This window comes from Heloderma suspectum, chromosome 14 (genome assembly GCF_057233095.1).
Source record: "Heloderma suspectum isolate Gila_16-S chromosome 14, 16-S_ref, whole genome shotgun sequence".
Lineage (NCBI taxonomy): Eukaryota > Metazoa > Chordata > Lepidosauria > Squamata > Helodermatidae > Heloderma > Heloderma suspectum.
This window is the reverse complement of record NC_139471.1, coordinates 6,563,364-6,588,314: the sequence shown is the minus strand read 5'-3', so window position 1 is coordinate 6,588,314 and position 24,951 is coordinate 6,563,364. Positions and strand designations below refer to the sequence as shown.

Sequence of the window (24,951 nt, the reverse complement as noted above, 5' to 3'; positions counted from 1 at the left end):
GCAGTGTGAGAAGAGGCTGTCCCACACCAGGGGCAGAGACTGGGGTGAATCAGGGTGGACTTTTTAGACCCCTCTACCAAAACGCTAATGGGAGATAACCAGTTGAGAAACACCTTTATGAGCTACTCACTCATTCTGCGGTCGATCTGGTCGTCCAGACTGAATTTCCGGACATCCTTGCTAATCGACTTCTGCTGCCCCAATCTCACCAGGTTGATGTCACCACAGTTCCCTGGATGTAAAGAAGACCACCAGAGTCCTGTCCGTTACACTGATCTTTTAAAAGACAAAAGATCTGGCGAAAATAGTTTTAATCGGCTTAGCAGACCCTGAAATCTGCATCTTAATGCAGCCTCGTTATTTCTAAGGTGTCCATACACTGAGGCAGGGGTGGCAATGTGGCACTTGAGCACCCTTGGGACACCTTTCCTGATGCCTGCCAAGCCGCCCATCACCTCCTACTTCTTTTTAAGTAACAAAAATTTCTTTCTGGCCATGGGATCGCTTCAAAGCCAAGCGATGGCCTCTTGGCTCCTCCCATCCCCTTTTCCCATGAATGACTCTGGAGCAGATGTGGGGCTCAGAGACATCCTCATATGGCTGGCGGCGGCAGACCAATATTTTCATGTGCAGCGCACCCATTTTGTGGCGGTGCCCAGGACAGTTTCTCAAATGGCCAAATGTGCCCACGGCCCTAAAAAAGGCAGTGCCTTTTGCTGCGCTACGGCTATCAACATGTTCTCTCCTTGATCCCCCCACTTGGCTATTCCTAAATGCACAGCGATGGGATATCACATGACACTCTTCATTCCAGGAAGTATCAGCTGAGCAAAATGATTGATGGTATGCTTTCTTTTGAATTCTCACCACTGTGGGAAAGCATCCGGGCACCTCCGGCATTGGAGTCGTAGGCTTTCCGGTTTCTAAAGCCACCCGCAATGGCTTCTTTCATCACATAGGTTAAAAGAACCCATCACATGCTGGACCGTACGCATGCTGTGATTCCGCAGGAGCACCTGAAATCCACATGATGTGGTACTGGGCCAGAGAAGCTGGCTTACTGAGAATTTCAGCTTTCATTTAAAAAACAAGATTTCTAGCCCTTACGGACGTGAAGATCTGGCTCAACGTGAAGACTGACCCAACATCTCAGCAGAAGCTGCCCAAGAAGGCATGAGAACACATTCGGAGTCAGATGAGAAGAGGGGAAAGGGTGGTAGCACTATCAAAGTCACTGGAGACAGGGAAGAGTCTTTCCAGATGCCAGCTAATCAAAGCCAGCCAGAGATCTCTTCATCTGCAAGAACGCAAGATCTTACAGTAGGGGAGGAGTTGAGAGTAACAGACTCAAGAATCAGACACTGGGTGAGGAGGGAGGAGCAACTTCAGAACATGAGGTGTTCTAAAACGTTGGCCGCCCAGAAGAAGTCCCTAGGGGAAGACCTTCCCTGAGGGCAGGTTTAAAAAAGCTACTCAAGTTTCGTACCGTCGATTGGCACCGGTTTTTGTTACAACTTCCTAGCACAGTGTATTCATCAAAAGTAGCTTCTTGTAATGTGATTATTATTATGCAAAGCTGACTCGAGAACTTAGATCTACACTGGCATTTGCAGACTATGTCTGTGACCTGAACCGCAGCTGATCTAGCTCAAGCTTGCATAATAAAAGCTATTTATTAAGAGACCATCTTCACGGTGTGACTACAAAACCAGAAGCTTAGTGCTCGACATTCAGTGACACAAGTAATGAAATCCCAGAAGTTGAACTGTACAAGATTTCCAGTGGCCAGGACAGGGTTTCAGCGGCCTGCATCTCTCCTTGCTCCACCTCAATCTCAGGAGTAGCAAAAGTGGATTATGATGACTAGTAAAAATGTTAGGATTATTCAAAGAACACATTAATTTATCCTGGTTGCAGAATTCAGATTCTTTTTGGCATGGAACGTACAAGAGCCAGGGCACGGTTAGTTCAGCATAAACCCAGACTGGGCTGTTTCTTTGTTCAGCCAGAAACGTGGATTGCGAAACAACACCCAGAAGAGAGCACTGATTCGAATTGGCAACTAGTGTGTACATACCCCTTCGGGTAGCTCAAGTCTAACAGAAATTAGAAATCAAAAATTAGGCCCGAGGCCTCCGGGGCGATTCCAACAAAACCACAGGATATCACCGGACATTATGAAGCTGGCATGCTGAGAGCCAGACTGTTGATCTTCCGTCTACTCAAGCCTTCCCCAATCTGGTGCCCTCCAGGTGCGTTGGACCACAACTCCCAGAGCCAGGACCAGATTGGGGATTATCTATTCCAACTGGCAGTGGAATTTAGGAAGCTGCCTTATGCTGAGTCAGTCCCTTGGTCCATCTAGCCCAATACTGTCGACACTGACTGACAGCAGTGGCTCTCCAGGGTTTCAGCCACAAACTTTAAGTCTTTCTTTTGCAGGAAATGAGCACAAGGTTGGCTTACAGCTATCAATATAAAACAATACATGTACAGTGCCAAAACCAAGCTTTCCCCACCCACCGAAAGATAAAAGCATCCAAGCCAGCATGTAAGAGCTACAGGGGGGTCCAACATTTTGCTTCAGTGGGCACATTTGGAATTTTGAGAGAGTGTCATGGGTGCTCTCACAACATGACTGCCATGGGGCGGGGCTTGCCCATTCACAAAATGGCTGCCCTAGTAGGCATGACCAGTCACAGAACACTCATTTCTCAGAAGACAACTGGTGAGACCAAAAGAAAAGTTCTGGGCAGAGGTAGGGTTATACAGCGCTGCAGGGCAGCCCTTCGCTTTGCAGCATGCAAACCTTCCACTTCAGAAATAATTAAAATCTTAAATAAAAATCAAGAGTGGCAGGAAACTTGGTGGGTGCCAAGAGGTGTCCACTGGCACACTGGTGTCCACAGAAACCATGTTGGGGACGCCATTATAAAAAGGATCTCGGGTAATGTTAAATCACAAGAGTACAGGAAAGACTTTGCCAACAGAAATGGTGCCAAGTGCGTGTCCAGCACCTTTTGCATGCAAACCACTGAGATTAAGCTGCTCCACATGACCTCATAAGGAGCCTCTTGAAAGAACAAATGACGTAGAAAGAGTAAAGACCGTGGTAAACTACGCAGGGGCATCTAAGTGATTTAACACTATATAATTTCTTATCTTCAGGTATAACCAGACTAATTGCTCCCTCCAGATTGACAATTCCACACAGGAGGACTGGGAAAGAACTGATCATACCCAAAGGACTATTCTTGTCTTGGCATTTTTCCTTAAATTCAAGAATTATTTTCTTCATCAGATCGTCAATAGCAGCATTGGATGGTGCACAAACGAGCACGCGATTTCTCTTGATCTTGGCGTTCAGGCTTCGCACGGGATTCTCCTTTCCAGATCTCTGGAGATAAAAAAGAGATTGTGTAGTTTGGATTTCAGGGGGTGGGAGGAATGAAACGAATGATAGGACTCTTCTACATTTAGAGTAGCTACTTTTTTCCCTTTTGAACTACTCTTACTTTGGAGCCTAACAACAGCCTGATATACAGAAATATCCACGCCACAAAAAAGTTCTATATTTTCTCTGTGTTAAATGCACAAGAGCAGGGTGAGTCAAGTACAGCAGGAAGTAGGAGAGCACAGCTCCCAGACTCTTCTTCGGAGCAGGATAGCATCCATCCGAGTGCCAAGGTACTTGATGGACTCACCTTGCTCTAGCGAGTGAATAAGGTAACGAGGCTTTGAGCTTTCGCTGTCGTTTGTGACAGATTAGTATTAGGAAGTTAGAGAATGAGGAAAATAATAAAACCTAAGTTGGATGCTTCTTTCCTTTTCTGCAGGGCTGGGGAACCTCTTTCTGCCTGAATACAATTTCAGAGAAGCTCTCGGAGGCCGCATTCTACTGTTGGTTGGGTCAAACCCCCCCGCCCCCAACAATCCCAGCATAAGCCTTAGGAGAAGCATGTCAACCTTTTAGAATGGGGAAAAAACTGCAGAAAGGCCAGGAAAGCCATCAAATGATTGGTGCTCGGGGAAAGGGGCCATGGCCATACAGGGAACCTGGAGTGCTGGATTGGGGCCCCAGGAGGGCCAGACTTCCCCACTCCAAGTTTCTGAGGAGGAGGAAGAGGGGTACGACTTGAGAGATGCCAGAGCACACTACACGTTGAAGTGGGTGAAGTTAGGAACAGGGCCAAGACGCTCCGCCAGGGTAGCCACTCTTACAAGCCAATGTAGGAAGGACCGTCCTAAGGGAGGGGCGTCACCGTTAGGCAGGTTTGACCATTGGTGCCTACGGGGATACCGAAGGCAACTTCAATAACCTGCAGACTGTCTTCCCTAATAGAGATCTTAGAACAGTCGTTTAGAGCGTGGGGCGGTTTGAGAGCTTCCTTGAATCTGCATTGTGGAAAGGCTCGCCTTCAGCATAATAAAGCCGTAGCAGCTTGAACTAGAAGTCTCTGTTTTGCTGATTGCGAGGGGGAGGATGATCAAACATGACAACACCTTACACAGACTGGAGTACACAGGGTAGGAACCCGGCCCACCTCACTGAGCATGCGGAATAGGAATCCAACAATAGTCTTAGATTTCCCTGTCCCGGGTGGCCCGTGGATCAGGCAAATTTTGGGCGAAGATGGATGCTCCGTCACCATGGTGTAAGCTGTTTCAATGGCTTTCCGTTGATCTTCATTGAATTCCTTCATGTGAGAAGCCTGGGGTGGGGAGGACGACAACAGAATGATCAGTTCAGTCCCTAAGATTTCTGTTCTAACTTATAGAGGCACCCAAGACCCTGGGCTTGGGGGTGCCCTTTGGAGAGGTTCACTTCAAAAACTCTCTCTAAATGTTCCTGCTAGGTCAACTTTTTGCCCTCCCAAGTTGAATTTTCTAAAGAGGAAGGAGTCTGATGAATGTATAAAATGCCATCAAGAAGTGCCTGGTAATACACGGAGTCCCAGTCTGGCTGCGAATGTGCACGTGTGCATCAGCTCTTGTGCAGTTTTCCCCATCTGCTACTTGGATTGTGGATGCACATTACATTCTTCATGTGAGTGCAGACAAATCTAAGACCTAAAAGGGTGGGCAGTATTACAGACCTGAAAGACCATACCCTGTCCCAGAGGTTTGCTATGAAAGATGAGGGCTACACATTACACTCATTGCATGAAAAACAGCATGTCAATCAGCATTCTGAAGTCTCCTTGGAAAGGAGCAGAAAGATCACAGTCTCTAGCTGTCATTTACTGTGCTAATCATCTTTTCTCTTAGCAGCTAATTGTCCTGTTTCTCCTCCCACTACCCTCCAATGCACTAGGACAGGAGTAAGCAACCTGTGGCCTGCAGCCCACATGTAGCCCTCAGGGGTCTCCTCAGAGCCCCCAAGTGCCCTAGACGTCCCACACATTCAATTCTCCTGCCCACCTCTCTTGCTGTACCTTTTCCCTTGGGGGACCTAAGATGGACTTTTTGCCACCTTAGCATGCTGAACTCTATGGTTTCTCTCTTAAGAACATCCCTGAGATGGAAACGGCACAGTGTGAGGGGCTAAAGTGTCATTTGCCACTCTAGCCAGCTGTATTCCATGGAGAGAAGAGGTGGCTGCTCTAGCCCGCCAAACTCTACAGCTTCCTTCTCAATAATGCTGTTTCTAAGGTCAAAACCACAGAGTTTGGCAAGCGAGAGCAGCCACCTCTCCTAGCAGGGAAAGCCTTCCCTGCCCAGGGAGGGAAGATAAAGATCCAGATCCCCCAGGTGGAGAGGAGGCAAGCGGGGGGTGGGGGGGGAGGCATCTTGTGTGTGAGAGACAGTGAATGAAGAGAAGCCTATTTATGTGTTTGTGGATATTTGTGTTGGGGGACTTAAACTTTGCCCTCATCCTAATGGCGGGGAGGCGTGCGTACATGCGTGACCCCTGGCCCCTCAGAGCTGTAAAGGTCAGCATGCCCACCCCTGGACTAGGGAAAGTTATGCTGAAGATACGCAGATCTATGACTCCCACCTCCATCCAGCCTTCTCTGCCTATCTCTGGGGGAGCTTCAGCCAGAACCTTACGCATGGCTACTTTGCATATGATTAGTGTAAAGCAGCCGTCCTCAACCTGGTGCCCTCCAGATGGGTTAGACTACAACGTCAATCATCCCCAGCCATCAGGACCACTGGCTGGTCCATACTGTTGTCCCCTGCCATTTAGGTCTTTAGCCCACTTCAACAATACAAACAAAGCTTGTCCTGCAATTCAAGTCATTCTTACAGATTTCTCAGAGTCCATGTTCAAGCCCCTCGGACAGAAGTCGACGTAACGTGGGCTGATGATGGGTTTGCCAAGAGGGCTTCGGATCAGAAAAAGCAAAGCCCGGAACTTTCGTTGTGTTGACACCAAAGAACTGACCACCACACACTGGACTTGTGCATCAACGCGGGACAAATTTCCTTGTGTCTGAACAGAGAGGTGACAGACAACCTGCTGTTCTTTCTTAACTGCTTATAAAAAAAGACACACACAAGGCTTAATTCAGGTTGAATTTGCGCCATGGCTTGAGCTTCCTAATGTACATGGTTTAGAGTTGTTTGCCTGCTTTCGTTTTCCATCTGCTCAGTCCCTCCTACGGGTCCTCTGGAAGCAACAATCTTTTGTAAACTCAGACATCATGCCAAACCATGGTTTGCAAGCCCAATTCAAACCACAATTTCTGATTTCTGGCTTGCCAGCTGATCAGAAACCACAGTTTGTCAATTCAAACTTCATAGAAAACTTTAACTTCTATGGAAGTTAAGCTTCCATAACTACAGTTTGGCCCAATATTTGGACTAAGTCAAAATTTCACAATTAAATAGCAGCAAGTAGCGTCCCTAATTGCCCCAAATCAGAGAACTTTGTAACCCTGACAGTTCCTCCCCCAACAACAAATAACTGGAACAGGTGTCCAAGGAAAATCAAGGTGACAATCCCACAGAATTAAGAGTGCATCATTTTTCTATCTGAACAAGCCCTTCCTCAAAGAATAAGAAATAACTATTCTTAATAACTACCCAAAGGTAGTGGCTGAAAACATTTGGGGATCTTGCATGCAGCTTCATTCAGAAATGTGTTTTATCCAAAGCAGTTTGCTCCTCTCTGGAAGTCACCAAGAACAAAAGGATGACTGAAATTGCTGGGAATGGATGTTAGTTTTGTGAAATCTTACCCACTGAACAGCAGCTTCGAAACAATTTGGCAATAAAGGAAGCAGCTGCCTTAGGTTTTTGTTGGGCTTTCCCCATGCCGTCTCCTGTGTCATATCAGACTGGTCTCCAGCTGGTGGATAAAGACCTAGAAGTGAGTCTTCTAGTACAATCCAACTCAGCTGGACTGTACCAGAAGAACTGTCCTACTGACAAAGGAGAGCAAAAAGAAATTGCAGAGTGTGGTCCGATGCAAAGGAGATCATTTACTTTTAGTATTATGTGAGAGGGAATTTTGTGAAGTGCAGCTTTTCTCACCTCTGCATGACAAGTGACCCTGCCAAAATATGCTCTTTTGCACTACTGTTGAAGGCACAGAACTACGCCTCTAAGAGAAAGATGCTTAAACATAAGCCCCACACTTCAGGTTTGGATTAAAGGTGGGTCCTGTGTGTGAAAAGGTGGAAGAACCATAGCCATATAGCTGTTGTTTTTTAAAAGCTGTTCAGTGGAATCTACTTCCATGTGTGATTTAGCATGTAGCCTTATTTATTCTTGGGGGCGAAGGGAAGATAAATCTACTTCTAAATACTCCCTCCCAATCCAAGACCAATTTGTAATGCTGTTCATGAAATGGAGGCCCAAAACTCCCGAGGGCACAGGGACCTAGCTGCACAGTTTAGGAACAGAGAATGCTGCCTTATTCTGAGTCAGACGATTGGTTCCTCTAGTCCAGCATCGGTGACAATGACTGGCAGAGACTTCCCAGGGTTTCAGGCAGGATTCTTTCCTAGCCCTACCTGCAGATGCCAGGGATAGAACCTGGAGCCTTCTGCATGCAAAGCGGGGGCTCTGCCACTGAGCCACGGCCCCTTCCCAATTCTTTGGATGATAGCTATGACAGTGTTTTTATGTGGCTTTAAAAACCCCAGCGTACTAGTATTATGAACTGAAGGCTGAGAAAACTGAGTAACAAGGCCGACATGGTGTACTACACGACTCTCCGCCTCGCCTTCCTCGCAATAGGAGCGCTTTTCAGACACTTTTAAGAAGACCAAGTCGTCGACCTTGGGATGCAGCTGCTTGTCCAGATCGCTTTCCAAAATGTTAGCTGGAGAAATAATTTGAACACAGATTGAAACAGTAGATATAGGGATAAGGCTGTAAAACTACTGCACAGCTTTTTGTTTTAAAGGTATGAACGTTAAGCACATCAAAGGATTCAGCAGGGGTATACATGCCACTTCCTACGGCTGGCCCAAAGGACTTTGTAGCAGGGGAGCAAACATTCTGAAATTGTATTTGAGACCCCAAAGTGAAGTCTCTTCTTCCATGCCCATACATAAGACAGGTTCACACCAATAATGGTCCTGGGTCAGCCACCGGTAACAGGAACTCCCCGAACCACCACTCTAGTCACCACCCTTCTTTCTGTCAATGTACGTCTCAAATGCAAAAGCATGCAGGTGACCTCAATGAAAAATCACACAATTAAACTGACGTAAGATTTCTTTGACTGGGTCCACACCTCTAAGTGTTAGCACCAGAAACTAAAAGTTCAGCTTCAGCAATTTCAGGTGAACCCCGAAGGTTTTCTGATCTCAGTGTTGCTGCAGTGAACTTTGGAGGTCCCGACTGACATGTTTCATGGCCCGTGCAAGGGTAGAAGAGCAAAAGGACCTCAGCAGAAGGAAGTACCCCCTTGCCCGCTCTCACCATCTGGCCTTAACGTGAGGGTTCAAGTTATCTACCATTAAAAAGATTATTATTAATTTACTGCCCGTTTGCTTATGTCAGGGGTGCAGAACCTCTTTCAGCCTGAGGGCCGAATTCCATTCTTCGGGGCCACATTCCAGAGGTGGACGGGGCCAAAGTCAAAAGGGATAGAGCCCAAAATACCAGCATATTGTAGCTTAAAGCTCTGACTGGCAGTAACTAAGTTCTACGGGAGGCATTTCAACCTTTTAGAAAGGGAAAGAAACTGCACAAAAGCTGAGAAACCACCCGTTGGTGGTAGGGCGAAAGGGGATGGGGCCGAGGGAAGGGCCTGTGGTCATTTGGAGAACCCTAGAAGGCCAAAATGGGACCCCAGGTGGGCTAAATTTGCCCTCAGAGCCAGATATTCTCCACCCCCGGCTTAAGTAGTGAAATTCTCTCACCTTTAAAATCAGCTTTTTTCAAGTCCGCATTGAAGTTCTGCAAATTCAAGCAGAAAGGCTTTGGCTCTTTTGCTTTCTGGTTTTCTTGCCACTCGCTTGCCACCTGCAGGAAACAGCCAAGCATTGGCTTAACACACCAGTTGGGGGAGAACTCTTCCATGTATGTACAGCCAAAGTCACTGGTCAGGATTTCAACATTCAGTGGGCAGTGTTCTGCTCACACAGAGCACTCCTCTTCTACTTCTCACAGCAGTGTCTACCCTGTCCATACCTCTGAAAAGCACAGACACCAGTGTTGGGAGGCCCTCCAGAACTGCACCCACTGAGGTGTGCTGCCACCGGAATGAAAGACTGCCCTATGCCCATCTGCAGGCAGAAGCACTTGCCACAATTTAGACATGGCACATCAACACAGGAACATTGGCAGCTGCCTTACGCTGACTGGGTTTGCACGATAAGCCACAGTGGGTTGTGAGCCTTGTTAGTGTCAGCGTGGCTCATTGTGATGTCTCAACCCGGCACGGACGATTCAGCATGGGTTGATTTTTGCGAACAAGCCACCCTGAGAACCCATGGCTTGTAGTAGGGTTGTTGAGGGTGGCTTGTCGGGACATCTGAACTCAGCAGCATGGCTTGTCCCAAGCAGCTACAGAACTGCTTGGCAAGAGCAGCAAAAAAAATCCATGCCGCTCTTCACACCCTCGCCGGTGCTGCCTCCAGCCTCGCCTCCAGCCTTCCTCCACCGATGCCAAAACAGCACTTTGGAAGGACTGTCACTCATTCACTGCCTTTTAAAAATTATTTTTCTGGTGCCTTGGAAGTGCACAAATGGGGTCATTTTTTTTAACTATTATTATTATTCCCGGTCTTTCATAAGTGTGCAAGAGTGTAGATTCAGCTGTCCGCTTGTGTAGTCTAGTATGTTACATTTCCTAGCACGTTACAGCTGTCCAAGGAACCACAGAAATGGAGTAGGTAACATACAAGGTAATTTACAAGGCGAGAGACTGCACAGAGGCTAACCTGCACACACTTGCAAAAGGACTGGGAGGAAAGTAATACCATGAGAAAGTACGAACCCATTTGTGCAATTCAGAAGCACCGAAAAAGAAAGAAAAAATGCGAACAAGGTGTTTCAGTGGTGAAGAGGAGGAGTAAGTCCAAGGGGCTCATGTCAGGTGGCCCTTGCTGATGTGTGGGCCCTTGGCAAGAACCAGAAGCAGCAACTTTTTAAAAACTATGCAACAGGACATTCTGATGGCTTCTTAAACCAGAACTGAAAAATTAATACGGCTAGCCTATTAATGACTCTTACCCATGATGGCTAAACAGAAGAACTTCCATCTTTAGAGGCAGTACCCTTCTGATACTGGTTTGGGAGGTGCCCAACCATGCCTCCCTTGGTGCCAGCCCTGACTGAAGTACTGAGAGCTGAGGTAAGTTACTTACTTCTTCAAAGGCATTTAGCATCATTAAGGGGAAGAAAGTATCGAAGTAGTCGTCGTAATCCCGAAATCTGACTGGAACAGAGGCCACAATAGATTGAAGGAGGTGATTAGGCGCCCCCAACTGACCGACATTTGCAAACATGTCATAGCTCCACTTCAAAACCTCATTGATGAAGGTGCTATGGTCTCTATGCTGGACATTGACAACATTTCCTGGCATGAAGGATGGGCGTGCGTCCTGCCTGGAACCAACTCCAGGGGTGGGCGGCATCTTGGCCCTATCTACAACCAAGTTATTTTGCATCTTCTGTAAACAGGGGATGTTGTTCAAATTTTGAGGCCGAAGAATGCTACTCAGCGTTGGGGTTTTGAGCTTCAGACCTTCTGAGGCAGGAAGTCTGCCTGGATTCAACTTGCTCTTCAAAGCTCCTAGGGGCTTTGGGACATTCTCTAGCTCCTTGGTGAGGGTGGCGCTCCGTGAAGAAGAGCTGGAGCTGAAGATCTTTGTCGTGGAAAGTTTGGGAGGTGCCAAAGGCTTGGCAAACACGTGGTCCGGTGGGTCATGATCAGAATGGTTTCCACAGTCTACACCGGCTTCGTTCACCTTTTCAGGATAGCCCGTATCCTTCAATTTCTTAATACTTAAGGAGCGATCCTGCAATGGGCTTTGGGGAATATTTGCTTCCATGCTGCCATCTTCCATTTGCGAGCACAGCTCCATGTCCACTGGATCCATCTGTGTTAAAAACAAACCGCCATCATCTCTGACTACATTCTCGTTTAATTTAGGCACACTCTCTTTCAAAGACACACTCTCATGACAAAGGCTAGGGGAAGAACCTGGCAAGACTGCAGGATCTGTTTTACTACCTCCAGTTACAGGACAGCATAATTTCCCTGGAATAATAGTGCAACTTCCTTGGATATTTGCATCAGAACTGGTAGATTCTTGCCTGGTCAATGGAACCTCCTTCTTCACCTGAGAGAAAGGTGCAGGCTGGGCTCCCTCTCTCTCTAGTGAACTCTGTCTTAACATTTTTTTCTCACTGCTCGAAGAATTTCTGAAGCGGTCAGCCTTTTTTTTCTGATGTTCAACCACCACCTTATTGGCAGACGGTACAGATTCCTTAGGATCTGCCTTCTTGACTATTTTTCCAGCTCGAGTCCCAGGATTTCCCCCATGAGCGCACCGACCCCTTTCTCTTGACTGCTTAAAGAACTGACATTCTTGAGAGGCTAACAATTTTTTGTTTCTAACCATCAGATTCTGAGGTTGTATTAATTTTGCCTTCCTTCTCTGTGGAGGACTCAACTTGCCGGCGGTTTTCCCGTAGTTACGCAATTCAGCAAGGCTATCCTGTGTACGCTGAGAGAGTTCCGCTGCTCTGCGGGTTTTCTTTTTCAGGCCAAGTTTCTCCACCGTTGACGTCGGCTCAGGAAAATGGTGAACTTTCTTGGGTGGGACTATAAAAGGAGTAGATGTAGATGGTTTCAGCGGTGGTGATTTTTTGTCATGAACATTGGGCTTGATGCTTCTTTTCCCAGGGTTTTTATTTGCTGTTTTAACCCACTGGGATTTTGTCAAATTCTTCCCTGGCCTTACAGTTTTGCCAGCAGACTTTGGTGCAGAAGGACCAGCTGATAGAGATGTATTGGACACAACTGGATCTGTGCGACTGGAACGAGCTCCAGAATCAGCACACATCTCTGTGAAATACTTTGAGCAAACCGTTGCGTTTCCCTTGCCAACATGTCCTCCATCAGCCAGTGCATGAGGCGTTGTTTCATTTTTACTGTCCTTAACTTGCTGCTCAAGATCATCTGCTGCTTTTTCAATGATATCATCCCCAAGACAGTCTGTATCATAACCCCAGTCATTCATTTGCTCGGCCATCTCCAAGTCGTGCGGTGTGGGGGAGCTGCTTGCCTCCTTTGCAAGGCCTTTTTCCTCTGTCTTTTCCTCCATCTGGCTGTCTTCCCAAGCTGAGAAAATTTCCTCATCAGTTTCAAACTCAAAACACTGTGATTCACATTCCCCATACAGCAAGGGAGAATTTGATGCTGTCACCAGCTCTTGCCTCTGGGCACTAGATGGCTTCTCGGGACATACATGTGTTTTCTCTTTTGGGCTCTTTCTACCACCATTCACTTTGTTTTCATCCTCATCTGAAGAAGTGTCAGAAATAATAATGACTTGGTTTGGGGGTTCGTCTGCATCAGACACCGACTTATTACTCTCACTGTCAGACCAAGATCTAACAGCGCCTTGAACTTTCCTTTTAATGCGATTCTGGTGGCCTGTGGTGTTTTCTTGGCTCAAATCAACAGGAAAATTTGTTGCTTTGGCACAGGCAGCTAAGGACAATTTACAGAGGTCTCTATCAATTTGAGAATCTGTTACTGGGCTCCCTGCAAGAGGGGATCTCTTTTTCATCAGCTCCTGCCTGATTGTTGAAAATGGAACGTTGGCCATCTCATCGTCACTGCTGTTTTCTTCTGAATTTTGCTCCACTTTCAGGGTATTTCTAAATTCTGCCAGCCTGTCCTTGGATTCCTTTTTTATGGAGAGTGGCTTGCTTTGAAGAGCATCACCTGAGCTCATCCCTGATTTGCAGAGTGACACATTTGGCATGCTAACTCTACATGAAGCATTTTCACTCTTCAGCCCTTCCCAACCACAACTTCCATTGTTAACAGGCTGCCTCTTTTCTGTTGCTGGCCCCGATGTGGTTTTTCCTCTCTTCCTGTTTTCAACAAACTGTTTTAATTTTAAAGTCAAGTCAGGTTTCTCTGATTTGATTTTGTTCACAAGGTTATTCAGACCCACTTTTACCTCTGAAGTACTGCTGCCATCCCTGTCACTGTGATCATTTTCAGCTGGACATTTGGAAGCCCTGGGCTTCTCCTCCTTCCAACTAACATCTTCAGTCTCTAGGTTCTGGAAGCCTTGGTCAGAACAGCTTTTATGTGTGGAATCCCACTTACTCTGATCCCCCAGCCCTTGGCAACAGCTTCCATTTTTCTGGGCATCCATGTGCCCGTTCGCTAACACGGAGCTCAAATTATTGCTTTCTTGTGTCAAACTGTCTTTGGGTTCTTGTTTAATGTTGGTCAAAAGGCACTCTGAGGTTTGACAACGTTGGTCTTTACAGGCTTGCCTATGCTCCTCCCCCAAACCACAGCTTCTTCTGGGTAATGAGCCCTCTTGAGAGACTTCATCCCTCCCTCTTGGGGACAAATAAGGTAGATGCTTGTAGCGTGTATTCGCTGGACACCTATCCTCCTGTCGTTCTTGCTCTATCGAAAGAGAGGGCGGAGATACGCAAACTGCGGGGCTCTCCGCATGGGTGGAAGGATTTGATGATTTGCACCTGATGATCTGCTTCAGATACACTTGCAGTTCCAGCGCCCGCTGGGGACTCAGCTTCCAGTCCTCACGACTGCGCCGAAGCAAGTTCAGTTCATCAAGGAATGGTGACGCTTTCTGCCCCACCTGGTAGCCATCCCTCAGGATGTTACGTATCAGATTCATGCAAGCAGCCTGGACTGACCCAGGTTCCCAAGAGGAGATTGCCGACACACTTCTCAGGTAGTTTCTGGTCACTCCCCTCTCGGTGCCACGTGCAAACACTATGCTTGGAAGTGTGGCACACTTCACCACCACCTCCACCCACTTTTCTGAGCTGACCCACAATGACTGGAGGCAATTTCTTTTAATACTGAGGTCAACCACCGTCACCAGGATCCAGATGAAGAACTCGGACACTTTGTCACAGGACTGAATGGCATAATCGGGGACCGCTTTGATCTCCGAACACAAGTGGCGGATGATCTCTACACCGTAGGCAACTCCTATGTCCTTGAGGTCCATCAGGGAGTGGACAAAAGGGATGAACCACAGAAAGGTGCTGTTGTGCAACCGCATGTCTTGGCCAATGTCATACTGGAACATGTCAGTCAAAGTCTGCATATCTTCATACAAGTTGGGGCAGTAATCCGGACAAACAGCAGTCCTCCATCCAGTATCCTGAAATAGGATCCAGAAAGTCACTGTTTGTCATCATGCCCATTCAGTCACCACCACCACATAAATCCAACCATATTCCCTTCCCACTTTAGGGGTTTTGCTAGCCATTACCCACCTACATAAGAACATAAGGCGAGCCCTGCTGGATCAGACGAAGAGTCTATTATTTATTATTATTATCTTTTACATGTCTATACCGCCCCATAGCCAAAGCTCTCCAGGTGGTGTACAAAGGTTAAAGCATTAAAAATACAATATGCAAAATTTAAAAACATAAGAAATACACAGACAGTATACACAAAGACAACATACACTTAAAAACAACTTTGAGCAATCAGCCAAACCATAAAACAAATCCAGGACCAATTACAAATACTTATCACGTGCTGCCAAATGCCTGGGAAAATCGAAAAGTCTTGACCTGGCGCCAAAACGTTAATAATGTTGGCACCAGGCAGGCCTCATTGGGGAGATCATTCCATAATTGAGGGGCCACCACCGAGAAGGCCCTCTCCCTTGTCGCTGTCTTCCGAGCTTTCCTTGGAGTAGGCACCCAGCGGAAGACCTTCAATATTAAGCTTAGATCTTGTCCAGCATTCTGTTCTCACAGTGGCCAACCGGCTACCCAAGAGAAACCCACAAGCAACAGCAACAGGAGTGCAACAGCACCCTCCTGCCCATGTTCCCCAGCAACTGGTGTACATAGGCACACTGCCCCTGATTCTGGAGGCAGCATATAACCATCAGGACTAGTAGCCACTGATAGTCTCCATGAATTTGTCTAGCCCCCTTTTAAAGCCATCCAAATTGGTGGCCATCACTACATGTATTATTATTACATTCCTATACCACCCAATAGCCAAAGCTCTTAGGGCTATTGTCAGGGTGGACACTGAGCCCATAGAATCCCAGAGTAGTTCTGATTCTGAGGAAGAGGAGTCGCTCCTGGGAGAGGAGCGCGCTCCTCTTTCCCAGGGCCAACAGCTGACGGAGATTCCTCCCACCAGCATTCCTAGCTTAGATAGCAGTCCAGGGAGTGACAGAGCGCGGATAGCGGACTTGGTGGACGCGCGACACCGACACAGAGAGCAGCGCCAAATGGAGGGCGCAGAAAGGAGGCGTAGTGCCCGGTTGGCGTGCAAACAACGGCTGCGCCCAGAGGATCCAAGGGAAAAGGGGAGGGACTCTCCCTAGTCCTTAAGTTCAGGGGTCTGCCAGTAATTCCCTTTCAAATGGGGACCAACTGTTCCAACTTAGGGCATAGGTACTCTGCTGCTCAGATCTAGTTGCTACCAACAATTAAAACCATAACATTCAGCACAATAAAACATAGTATAAAGGTTTTAAAACTACATCTTGTGGTAGGGAATTTCGTAGTTTAACTATGCACTGTGTGAAGTCCTTCCTTTTATCTGTCTGGAATCTCCCATCAATCAGCTTCATGGGATGACCCCAGGTTCTAGCGTTATGAGAGAGGGAAAAAAATGTATCTGTTTAAACCTATTTTTGCAGCCCTAAGGGTTAGAAACAAAGTTGTTGTTTTTAAAGTGGGGGGGAAATACAAGATTTTCAGGGTTGTGAACTCTGCCACCAATATGAAACTGCCTTCCACAATGGGGGACCACCACCTTTGAAAAGAGAAACTTTTCTGTTCTGGAGAAGAGACACAGTTCAATCCCTATTCCAGTAACAACCGCACATGGTTGTTTCAAACATTCAGGGAAACAACAGCTACTTCCAGAACTTACCTTGTGGGGCTTTTCTGGGTGGTAGTTATACACAATCTGACTGCAGGTAATCATTTCATCTCCGTAGTCTGACAGCGGTTCAGATTTCATACTTCAAAATTATGAGAACAGACATGTTTTTAAACCATGAACAATATAAAACTATACTTATTTCAATATATAGCACACCTCATCCTGAAAACTTGGGATATGGGGAGCGGGGGGCAAGAACAGAATAAAACATAGTCAAATTCACTGATATTTTTTCACCGCAACCAATATCCAAACAATAAGTGTTTTACAGTGCAAGTTGTCACAGTGAGCATTTCATTGCTCCCAAATTTACTTTACTTTTATTTAATTACGGTCGCAGACCAGCCACGGCTCCTAAATTTAAAATATTAACTGTGAAAGTGAAGGCTACTTCACTTACGCCACACAGACCTGGGTTCAACTCCAAGTCTTTGCCAGCCATGGGCTCATTAAGTGACTTTGGAACAAGCACCGTCTTGCCCATCCACAAAATGGGCAAGGCAGATGGCGCAACCGAGTCCAATTGTGGCCCAATGACTGATGTAGGGTGGAAAAAATTCTGGAAAAATTTCTACGGCTATATTTTTCTCATGTAACATTTTCTTGGATGATGGCATAATAAAATTAATTAGTAAAATACATGAATGAAATACAAATCAAATTGGGCAAATGGAATGGATGCAGTATCGCTCAGAACTAACATTAAGGTTGTAACTAACTTTTTTAGCTGACTATTCTAAGGAAGCCCCACATACTTGTGTACACAGCTCTTCAGACATGCTGAAATTAGAATGTTTTCAGTTCCTTCATTTTTTTCCCTTTAAAATCTGAACAATGTAAGGGAAGTGAATGCCACTGAGTTGTCATATCTCAAAATACTTCCAAGCAGAGCTCTAAATTTAGAGCTCTAAATTTATCTGCATATAACATTTAAACCACATTACGTGTGTTTTATTGAATAGTTTTCCTAATCAAATATTTCAGTTCAAATATATTTGGCTATTAGGAGAAACGTTATTCAGTTATTTATGCAGCATGTAAAATTAACATGGCATATTTCTAGTTTTGCTGATTACATATAAGTCAAACAAACGTGCTAAAATCAGATCTCAATCTATTCTGGGCAGTGGAAAATTTTACAATTCAAAATTTCCCACAAAACTCCAATTTAACTAATTTATTTAAAAGATTTATAAGCTGCCTTTTAGGGAAAAAAACCTCTCAGGGTGGTGTACAAAGTTTAAGCCACAAAACACAATATAGCAATGATAAAAACAATAAAACAGTTAACATCAAAATTAACAATTAAAACCACATAACACCATATATACAACAGTACCCAATACAGCCCTGTCCCAATTATAGGTAAAGATAAAAAATTAAGTCTTTAGGGGCTGTTTGAAGGCCTGTAATGATGGGGCCTGTCAAACATCAATTGGAACAGAGTTCCACAAGTTGAGAGCCACTACTGAGAAGGCCCTATCCTTTCTGCCTCCCAGCCTAATCGCTACATTTTATACAGCTGCTTAGTTTAAAATTGCAGAAGCAAATAAAACATTAGTTTTAATAATCTTCCAGTTGCATCACAGGCCAAGTTTAGAAGTTACTAATAAGTAAGGTGTATGTCCAGTGAGAATAAGAGATAATGATGATTAAAAATATTTCTAGTCCACCTTTCAGGCACTTCTAATACTTGAAAGACCACTGCCCCAAAATCCTTGCTTGGAAACCATTTTTATTAGTAGTGCTGGGTAACTTATCCACACCTTGCTTCCTGGACCTTTAATTTCCAAATAGCTGTTGCCTGCAGTTCCTCTGCAAACAATGCACAGCCTCTGTGCTAAATCTGGGCTACTAGCAACACTGACAGGCACTTCCTGTTCTGAACTGCTTCCCTCTCACATTTTGCAGACAAGCATCGCTATTTTCAAACAAGCATCTGACACTTCTGATATGCCATCCGGAGAAGGAGCAGACCTTTGGGAAAATTCCTGTGTGACACGTGACACTACAGCTCAAGAGACCTCCACAGCAATTAAACCTGTGGCAACAACCTCCAGACCAGAGGTGGAGGACCTCAGGCCCAGGGGTCAAATCCAGACCTCCGGCATTCACCAGAGAGCCCCTTCCCTTGGCCCCACCCCCTTTCCCCCAAACACCGATCATTCGGTGGTTTCTCCATTTTGTGTAGTTTCCCCCCATTCTAAAAGGCTGAAATGCCTCTCCTAAAGCTCAGTTACTGGCATGAAGCCCTTTAAGCTAATACATGCTGGTATTTGGGGTATTTTAGCCTCCTCCCTTTTGCCTTTGTGCCCCCACACACACACACACACTCTGCTGGAACATGTCCCCCCAAAGTTTATCCACAATGCAATTCAGCCCTCGGTCTGAAAGAGGTTCTGCATCCATGTTCTAGAACGAGGTCTCCCAAAATGAATCACGTGACCGAAAGAAGACCCAGGCATGAGATGCCACAAATTCAATTACAGAGCAGCTCTCCCCATCCTACACATCATGAAGTTAGTCTGGGGAAAAGCCCCAGTGCACTTATATGAGCAGCCCCACTGGATCATAGGAACATAAGAAGCTGCCTTATACTGAGTCAGACCATGGGTCCATCTAGCTCAGTATTGTCAAGAGTGACTGGCAGTGCCTACTCCAGAGTTTCAGGCAGGATTCCTCCCTAGCACTACCCGGAGATTGAACCTGAGGCCTTCTGCACACAAAACAGGTGCTCTACCACTGAGCCATGGCCCTTCCCATCAAGTCCAGCACCCCGTTTTCTACTGGGCCCAGCCAGATATTCCTGCAACTGCATTCAAACTCATTCTGTGTGCTTACTGTTTTATTTGTCATGCTCAAGGCAGTGTACAAGGGGTTCTCATGTTAGTCTCCACAACCACCCTTGGAGGTAGGCAAGTGTGATTGGCTCAAGGTAACCCAGTAAGCTTCATGGTCAACGGAGGATTCAAGCTAGCTCTCCGCAGCCCTATCCAACCCCTTCCCCAACCTGGTGTCCTTCCGATGTATCAGACTACAACATCCCCAGCCGCTATGGGCACCAGACTGAGGCTGCTGTATCCACTATGCCACACTACCTTTTATCCAGAGCTGCTGACTAGAATTTCTAGACCAGGTGCGGGCAGAAGGTAGTCGGGGATCTACTGGTAGAGCTGTGGGTAATTTGCAGCACATAGGCAAAGGTTTCCGACTCCAAACTGTTTCACAGTAATAACAAATTAAAGATGCAATCCTATGTGTGCTTAGATACAAAAAAGTCCTACAATTCCCAGCATGCCCCAGCCAGTAGGACTTTTTTGTATCTAAACATGCATAGGATTGCACCCTAAGCTATTGAAATGAAGAATGTTTGGAGGAACCAGGAGTGGGCAAAAGAACTGCAGTCTCAGTTCTGGCACTGAAAACAAATTCCTGGGCTGAGCATGCCGTCAGAGGCACTGCGTTCCTTAATTCAAAGCATATGTCTGGCCCCTAAGCCACTATTTTTCATTTGGGTCTGGTTGGTGGATCTCACGGATTCCAGCAAAAACAAAGTATATCCTGTAAACCTGAGGTTTGTCCACCCTTGCTCTCAAGTGTGAGCTAGAAAAGCAACATGAGAATATGCTTTACAGAGAAAAGAAGTTTATCTATCTATATAAAATAAAAGGGTAAGAGACCAACCTTCTGCAACTCTGGCGAATGTTCTCTATTTCTTTATTATAACTTGCATTGTTAATAATTGTTTGAAATGCCTGGATTGGATCGATGAGCTGACCCCACACTTTGGACCCAAGCTTATCTAAGATCACCATAAAGCAGTGAAGTGCAGGCCAGAAAGGATCGTTTCTTTCATCTGAAAAAAAAAAAAAAAAAGATAATCCAAAGCATGTTGGGATGAAAATAGCCTATGCTTAAGAGAAGATGGAAGAACATCTACATTTAACTTGTGCAAAAAATGAATAAATAAAAAATCCTTAATCAACAAATCGACACAACACGATAACCCATACTCAAAGATTCAGTATGGGTCGAGCATGGGTTGTCACTGAAGCGTGGGTTGTCGAACCGAGGGCTGTTGTGTTGTATGAACCCAGCCGTGCTAACAAACCATGGTTTGTTAACCACAAACAAGCCACAGTTCACAACTGAACAACAAACCATGGGTCCTCTTCATGGGTTGTCCATGGTTAACAAACCATGGTTTGTTAGCATGGCTGGGTTCAGACAACGCAACAACCCACAGTTCAACAACAACCCACAGTTCAACAACAACCCACAGTCAACCCATACTCAACCTTGAGTGTGGGTTATCGTGTTGTGCGAACTCTGCCACAAGTTGCAGGAAGTAAAGAACCAGGAATCAACGTGATTAAGGACTGTCTTTCTGTGAAGTCTTTTAAGCCACAGAGACCTGGGCTCAACTCAGGGGCCACATCCGCCTCCATTCCTGCTATTTCATGGACAGGCAAGGGATGTATTCTTTCACTGGACTGGTTCATACAGGAGCCTCCAGGTGACAGGGGCAGCTAACAGTCACCCAATGGCATCTGATCTCATGGAGGTGCCTGCGTGAACCAATTCATTCCGAGAAAAAGCGAAGCAAGCAGTGCTAAGCACACTGGCCACAGTTACAAGTACATATTACTCTTCTCGATTTCAAGAGTCAGGAAGGTGTAACTGTGCGTGGAGTTAAACAGCCTATTTCATAACAATGGGTGGAACACTCATCTTGCCTCCCTAGAGTGGGTAGCACAGACTAGAAAGGAGATATTACTACTGTTCCATCTCGCTTCAAGCAGTTCCGCTTCTAGGAGCTGAGGTCTCTATTTCTGAAAAAGGAAGTGACCACATCCTGCCTTTCATGAGGTAGCTTGTGCTTGAAGGAGGGCATGTGCCCAAGCCGTGTATAGCCCCCAGCTGCAATGCATCATGTTTTTTTCCTTTAGTTAACCACTCCTACAGTTCCAGTGACCGGAGCTGCTAGGCAAGCACAATGACGAGAAAACATAACATTATGAAGAGATTGCAAGGCAATGTGTTGGCATTGGTTTTCAAGAAAAAAAATAGTAGAAACAACCCTGCTTATAAGCTCATCAGGTATTCCCCTAAGAAAAGATCAGTAATGGCTTACAAGCTTCCCTAAAAGACAGGTTGCCCACTACCAACCTTACCCTGCTGCGATGCATACACATGGGAGTGTTGGGTGTGTTCTAGGACATATGGTTAGTTCACAACACAGAGCAGAGGGACACAACCTGGTACCCTCCAGATGTTTTGGACTACAACTCACATAATCTCTGGCCACTGGCCATGCTGGTTGAGACTTATAGGAATTGTAGTCCAAAACATCCAGAGGGCACCAGATGGCCTACCCCTGACACAGAGCAACAATGCAGCACAACCAGCCAGACTGGAACTGCCCGTAAACCAGCTGTGCCATCTAAAACGTTAAACTCACAATCTTTCCTCTAGCATCAAACAGTCCCTACAGCACGATATTGTCAACTATTTATTTGCACAAATCTAGCAATAATATCTAGGTAACAAGACCTTTTCTGCTGTGGTGTGCCAGCTGTGAATGTTCTTCCCAGCAACCGATTCCTATGTTACTGGCCTTTAGGAGCCAACTAAACCTAATCTTGTTCTCCCAAGCTTTTAATGGTTAATGCCTTACTGTGCTGAACCTCTGCTTTTATTGTTTTTCCACTGCTCTTATTGCAGTCCTCTGCTTTTATGGTGATTTTTGTTGTTGTTGTTATAGTGTTTTAGCTTACTGTAATCTTAATGGGCTGGAGCCAGACTTAGTCATGCTTCGAGTAAACTCAGTGAAATCAATGGGACAAGTCAGTTGTGGCCAACTTAAGTTCCACTGATTTCAATGGGTTTGTTCTAAGCACAATTAAATCTGAATCCAACCCAATATTTTTAACTTCACTTTTTGTTGTTTTTATTTTTTGATAGCTGTCTTGGAATCCTTCAGGTGGAAAGGGGGAATAAAAACTTTTAAAATAAATTAATATTCATATTGTGTCCAACAATGACAGCCTCGCTCTGGAAACTCTGGAGAAGGGAACTTGGATTTAATGGATTTTAGAGGTAAAAACTGTCAAAACACATCCAGCTTTTTACTTTATACATCTGACTTTCTACAGGTCATTTCCAAAGTTGTCAAAGCACTAAAGCATAAGCGTCGGTTAATGCTGGCACTGTGACAGCACTGGATACTGTCCAATAAACAGTTCCATTACTCGTGTTAAATTTGTGCCGAACAGCGACTGTATGTGATGCATTTCCACCCTAGAATATGGCACAACATATCCTACAACAAACCAGGTGTTCTGTAGCAGCCAAGTCAATGCAGCAAGTGCTTTCCTGACGGAAGAAAGCTTGAAAGCTACTAGGCTGAGATAAGCATTTCTGAGTCATATTTTAACATTTGTCTTAAAGAGTCAACCCTGGACATTGTGGTCTTTGTCTTGGCCTTGTTTGATGGCTTATCAGTGTATTTTCATATGGAACACCTCCTCCCACAGAACTGGCGAGCTGACAGATACTGGGAAGGATTCCACTATTATTTCTGGATTGGATTTGGAGAGGGTTCATTTTTATTTAATGGTTACGGGGCTCCCAAGTGGTGAATGTAATGTTAAAAAGTACACTGATCTGCAAATAACAAGCAAAGCAGAACAGGGGCCTGCAAAACAAACAGCTTTCGTGATTACTTTGCTAATAGAATATCTTAAGCAGAAGAAAATATACATGAGGCAGTGTCAGCCTGGAGAGCTTTTAATGTTGCTAAACTGGATGTTCTTCTCCTGGGGCAGCCAAAATGGAGGTACTGTAGATAAGTTAAGGTGAACTACAGACATTAGTTTATGGAATTTCAATATGAAGTTATGTCCAATTATTCCTCTGTTTGTCATAAGAAGAATACCACATTAAATTCTTAAAAAAAAAAACCCGACCAATAATCTCAGAACAAATAAGTTAAGGAAGAAACTTCCAATGCTGTTTTGGAACTGTTTCTTAAACCTTTGGAAACTATCTGCTAACCTCCATACCTATACTTCTGCCTACACTTCACCTTCACCAGCCTCTTTAAATCTCACCCCACCACCACCACCTCTTTTCTCCTTCCTTTCTATCTGACCTCTCTCTTGCTCTCAGATGGATGTACATCACACACTGCTACCCAGGTGATCTTGATGACTATGCAATTTATACTTATCAACTATATGATGCAAAGATGGTTAGATGGGGGTGTGGTGGGATATGAGCACATATATTATTACTGACTTTTTTTCCTGTTGATTCTCCCCCTCCCATATTAGCCTTTTAAAAACATAATACAAGCCATTAACAGAACACGCTTTGCCAAGAAATTTTGCCTTCACATTACACTACCCGTTATTAAATAATGTATTCAGCATACACATTTTGTTAAAGAAATGATCTCACCCCCAGAAAGTGGATGCTCAGTCTATTTTTAATTTGCTTTATCATTGCTTTCAATGATTATTAATTAGTTACCATCTGCTTGTTTCTTCATGGTGTTCATTATGGATTGCATGAAGTCATTCTGTTTGTCTGGGCCAAGCAACAACGAATCCATAGCTTGTTCCTCCAACACTGTTAACAACATACAGATGCCTACAACAAAAGCAATCAGACTTTAGAAGTTGTAATTAGCCTTTGGCATCACCCCATTGGCCTCATCCACAACCAAAACAAAGCTTTAGTATGTAACTGCACTTGCTTACATTCCTCTCAAAGTTTAGATTGTAAATTCCTTGGGGCAGGGGCCTGTCTTTTGGGGCTTACGTTATTCAGAGAAGTTCCACAGACACTGATGGCACTGTTTAGTTAAAAATAATGAGATACACAACAATTAAAAACTACAAAATGAACCTGTGATAAATGTAAAGATAAGTAATACTCTGCTTCCTGCAAAGCTGCTCCTCAGGAAACCAGACTAACCTGAGACCTTTAGCAGGAAAAGAAGACCAATGCCACCTTAAAAGACCAGCAGGTTCACCGTGGCACAGGTTTTTGTGAAGTATAAAACCCATTTCTCCACGAAGTGGGTTCTAGTTCATAAAAACCTTGTGCCACAATGGCTCAGTTAGTTTTACAACTACTCCTTACAGTTGCTGTAAAAGACCTACATGTCCGCCCCTCTGGAATGTAAATAAGCTTGTGCATTTTGTTATACCAATTGGGAGTGAACCAGTGTTTTATAGTGGCTAAAATGTCAGACCAGGATTGGGGGACTGGGAGCAAAGTTTCAGGTTCAAATCCCCACTCAGCCATAAAATTCACTAGATGTCCTTGGGCCCATAACCATCTCTCAAGCCAAACCTACCTCACAGGGTTGTTGTGAGGATTAAACTGGG

At 45.2% G+C, this 24,951-nt stretch overlaps 1 protein-coding gene across 6 annotated transcripts in view; it reads right to left on the bottom strand.

Moving 5' to 3' along the window:
* The window catches only part of SETX (senataxin), a 75,842-nt gene that overhangs the window by 28,699 nt on the left and 22,192 nt on the right, over positions 1-24,951 (bottom strand). For 3 of the 6 annotated variants that reach the window (XM_084820800.1, XM_084820799.1, XM_084820804.1), the window contains 10 exons: positions 24,089-24,208; positions 20,240-20,411; positions 16,544-16,634; positions 10,770-14,795; positions 9,321-9,423; positions 8,099-8,272; positions 6,251-6,480; positions 4,545-4,712; positions 3,241-3,397; positions 131-232 (listed from right to left, as the gene is read on the bottom strand). In XM_084820800.1, coding sequence (XP_084676926.1) covers positions 131-232; positions 3,241-3,397; positions 4,545-4,712; positions 6,251-6,480; positions 8,099-8,272; positions 9,321-9,423; positions 10,770-14,795; positions 16,544-16,634; positions 20,240-20,411; positions 24,089-24,208 — 5,343 coding nt within the window. The remainder of the gene's footprint in view (positions 1-130; positions 233-3,240; positions 3,398-4,544; positions 4,713-6,250; positions 6,481-8,098; positions 8,273-9,320; positions 9,424-10,769; positions 14,796-16,543; positions 16,635-20,239; positions 20,412-24,088; positions 24,209-24,951) is intronic. The other 3 variants (XM_084820802.1, XM_084820801.1, XM_084820803.1) reach the window with 2 other exon arrangements.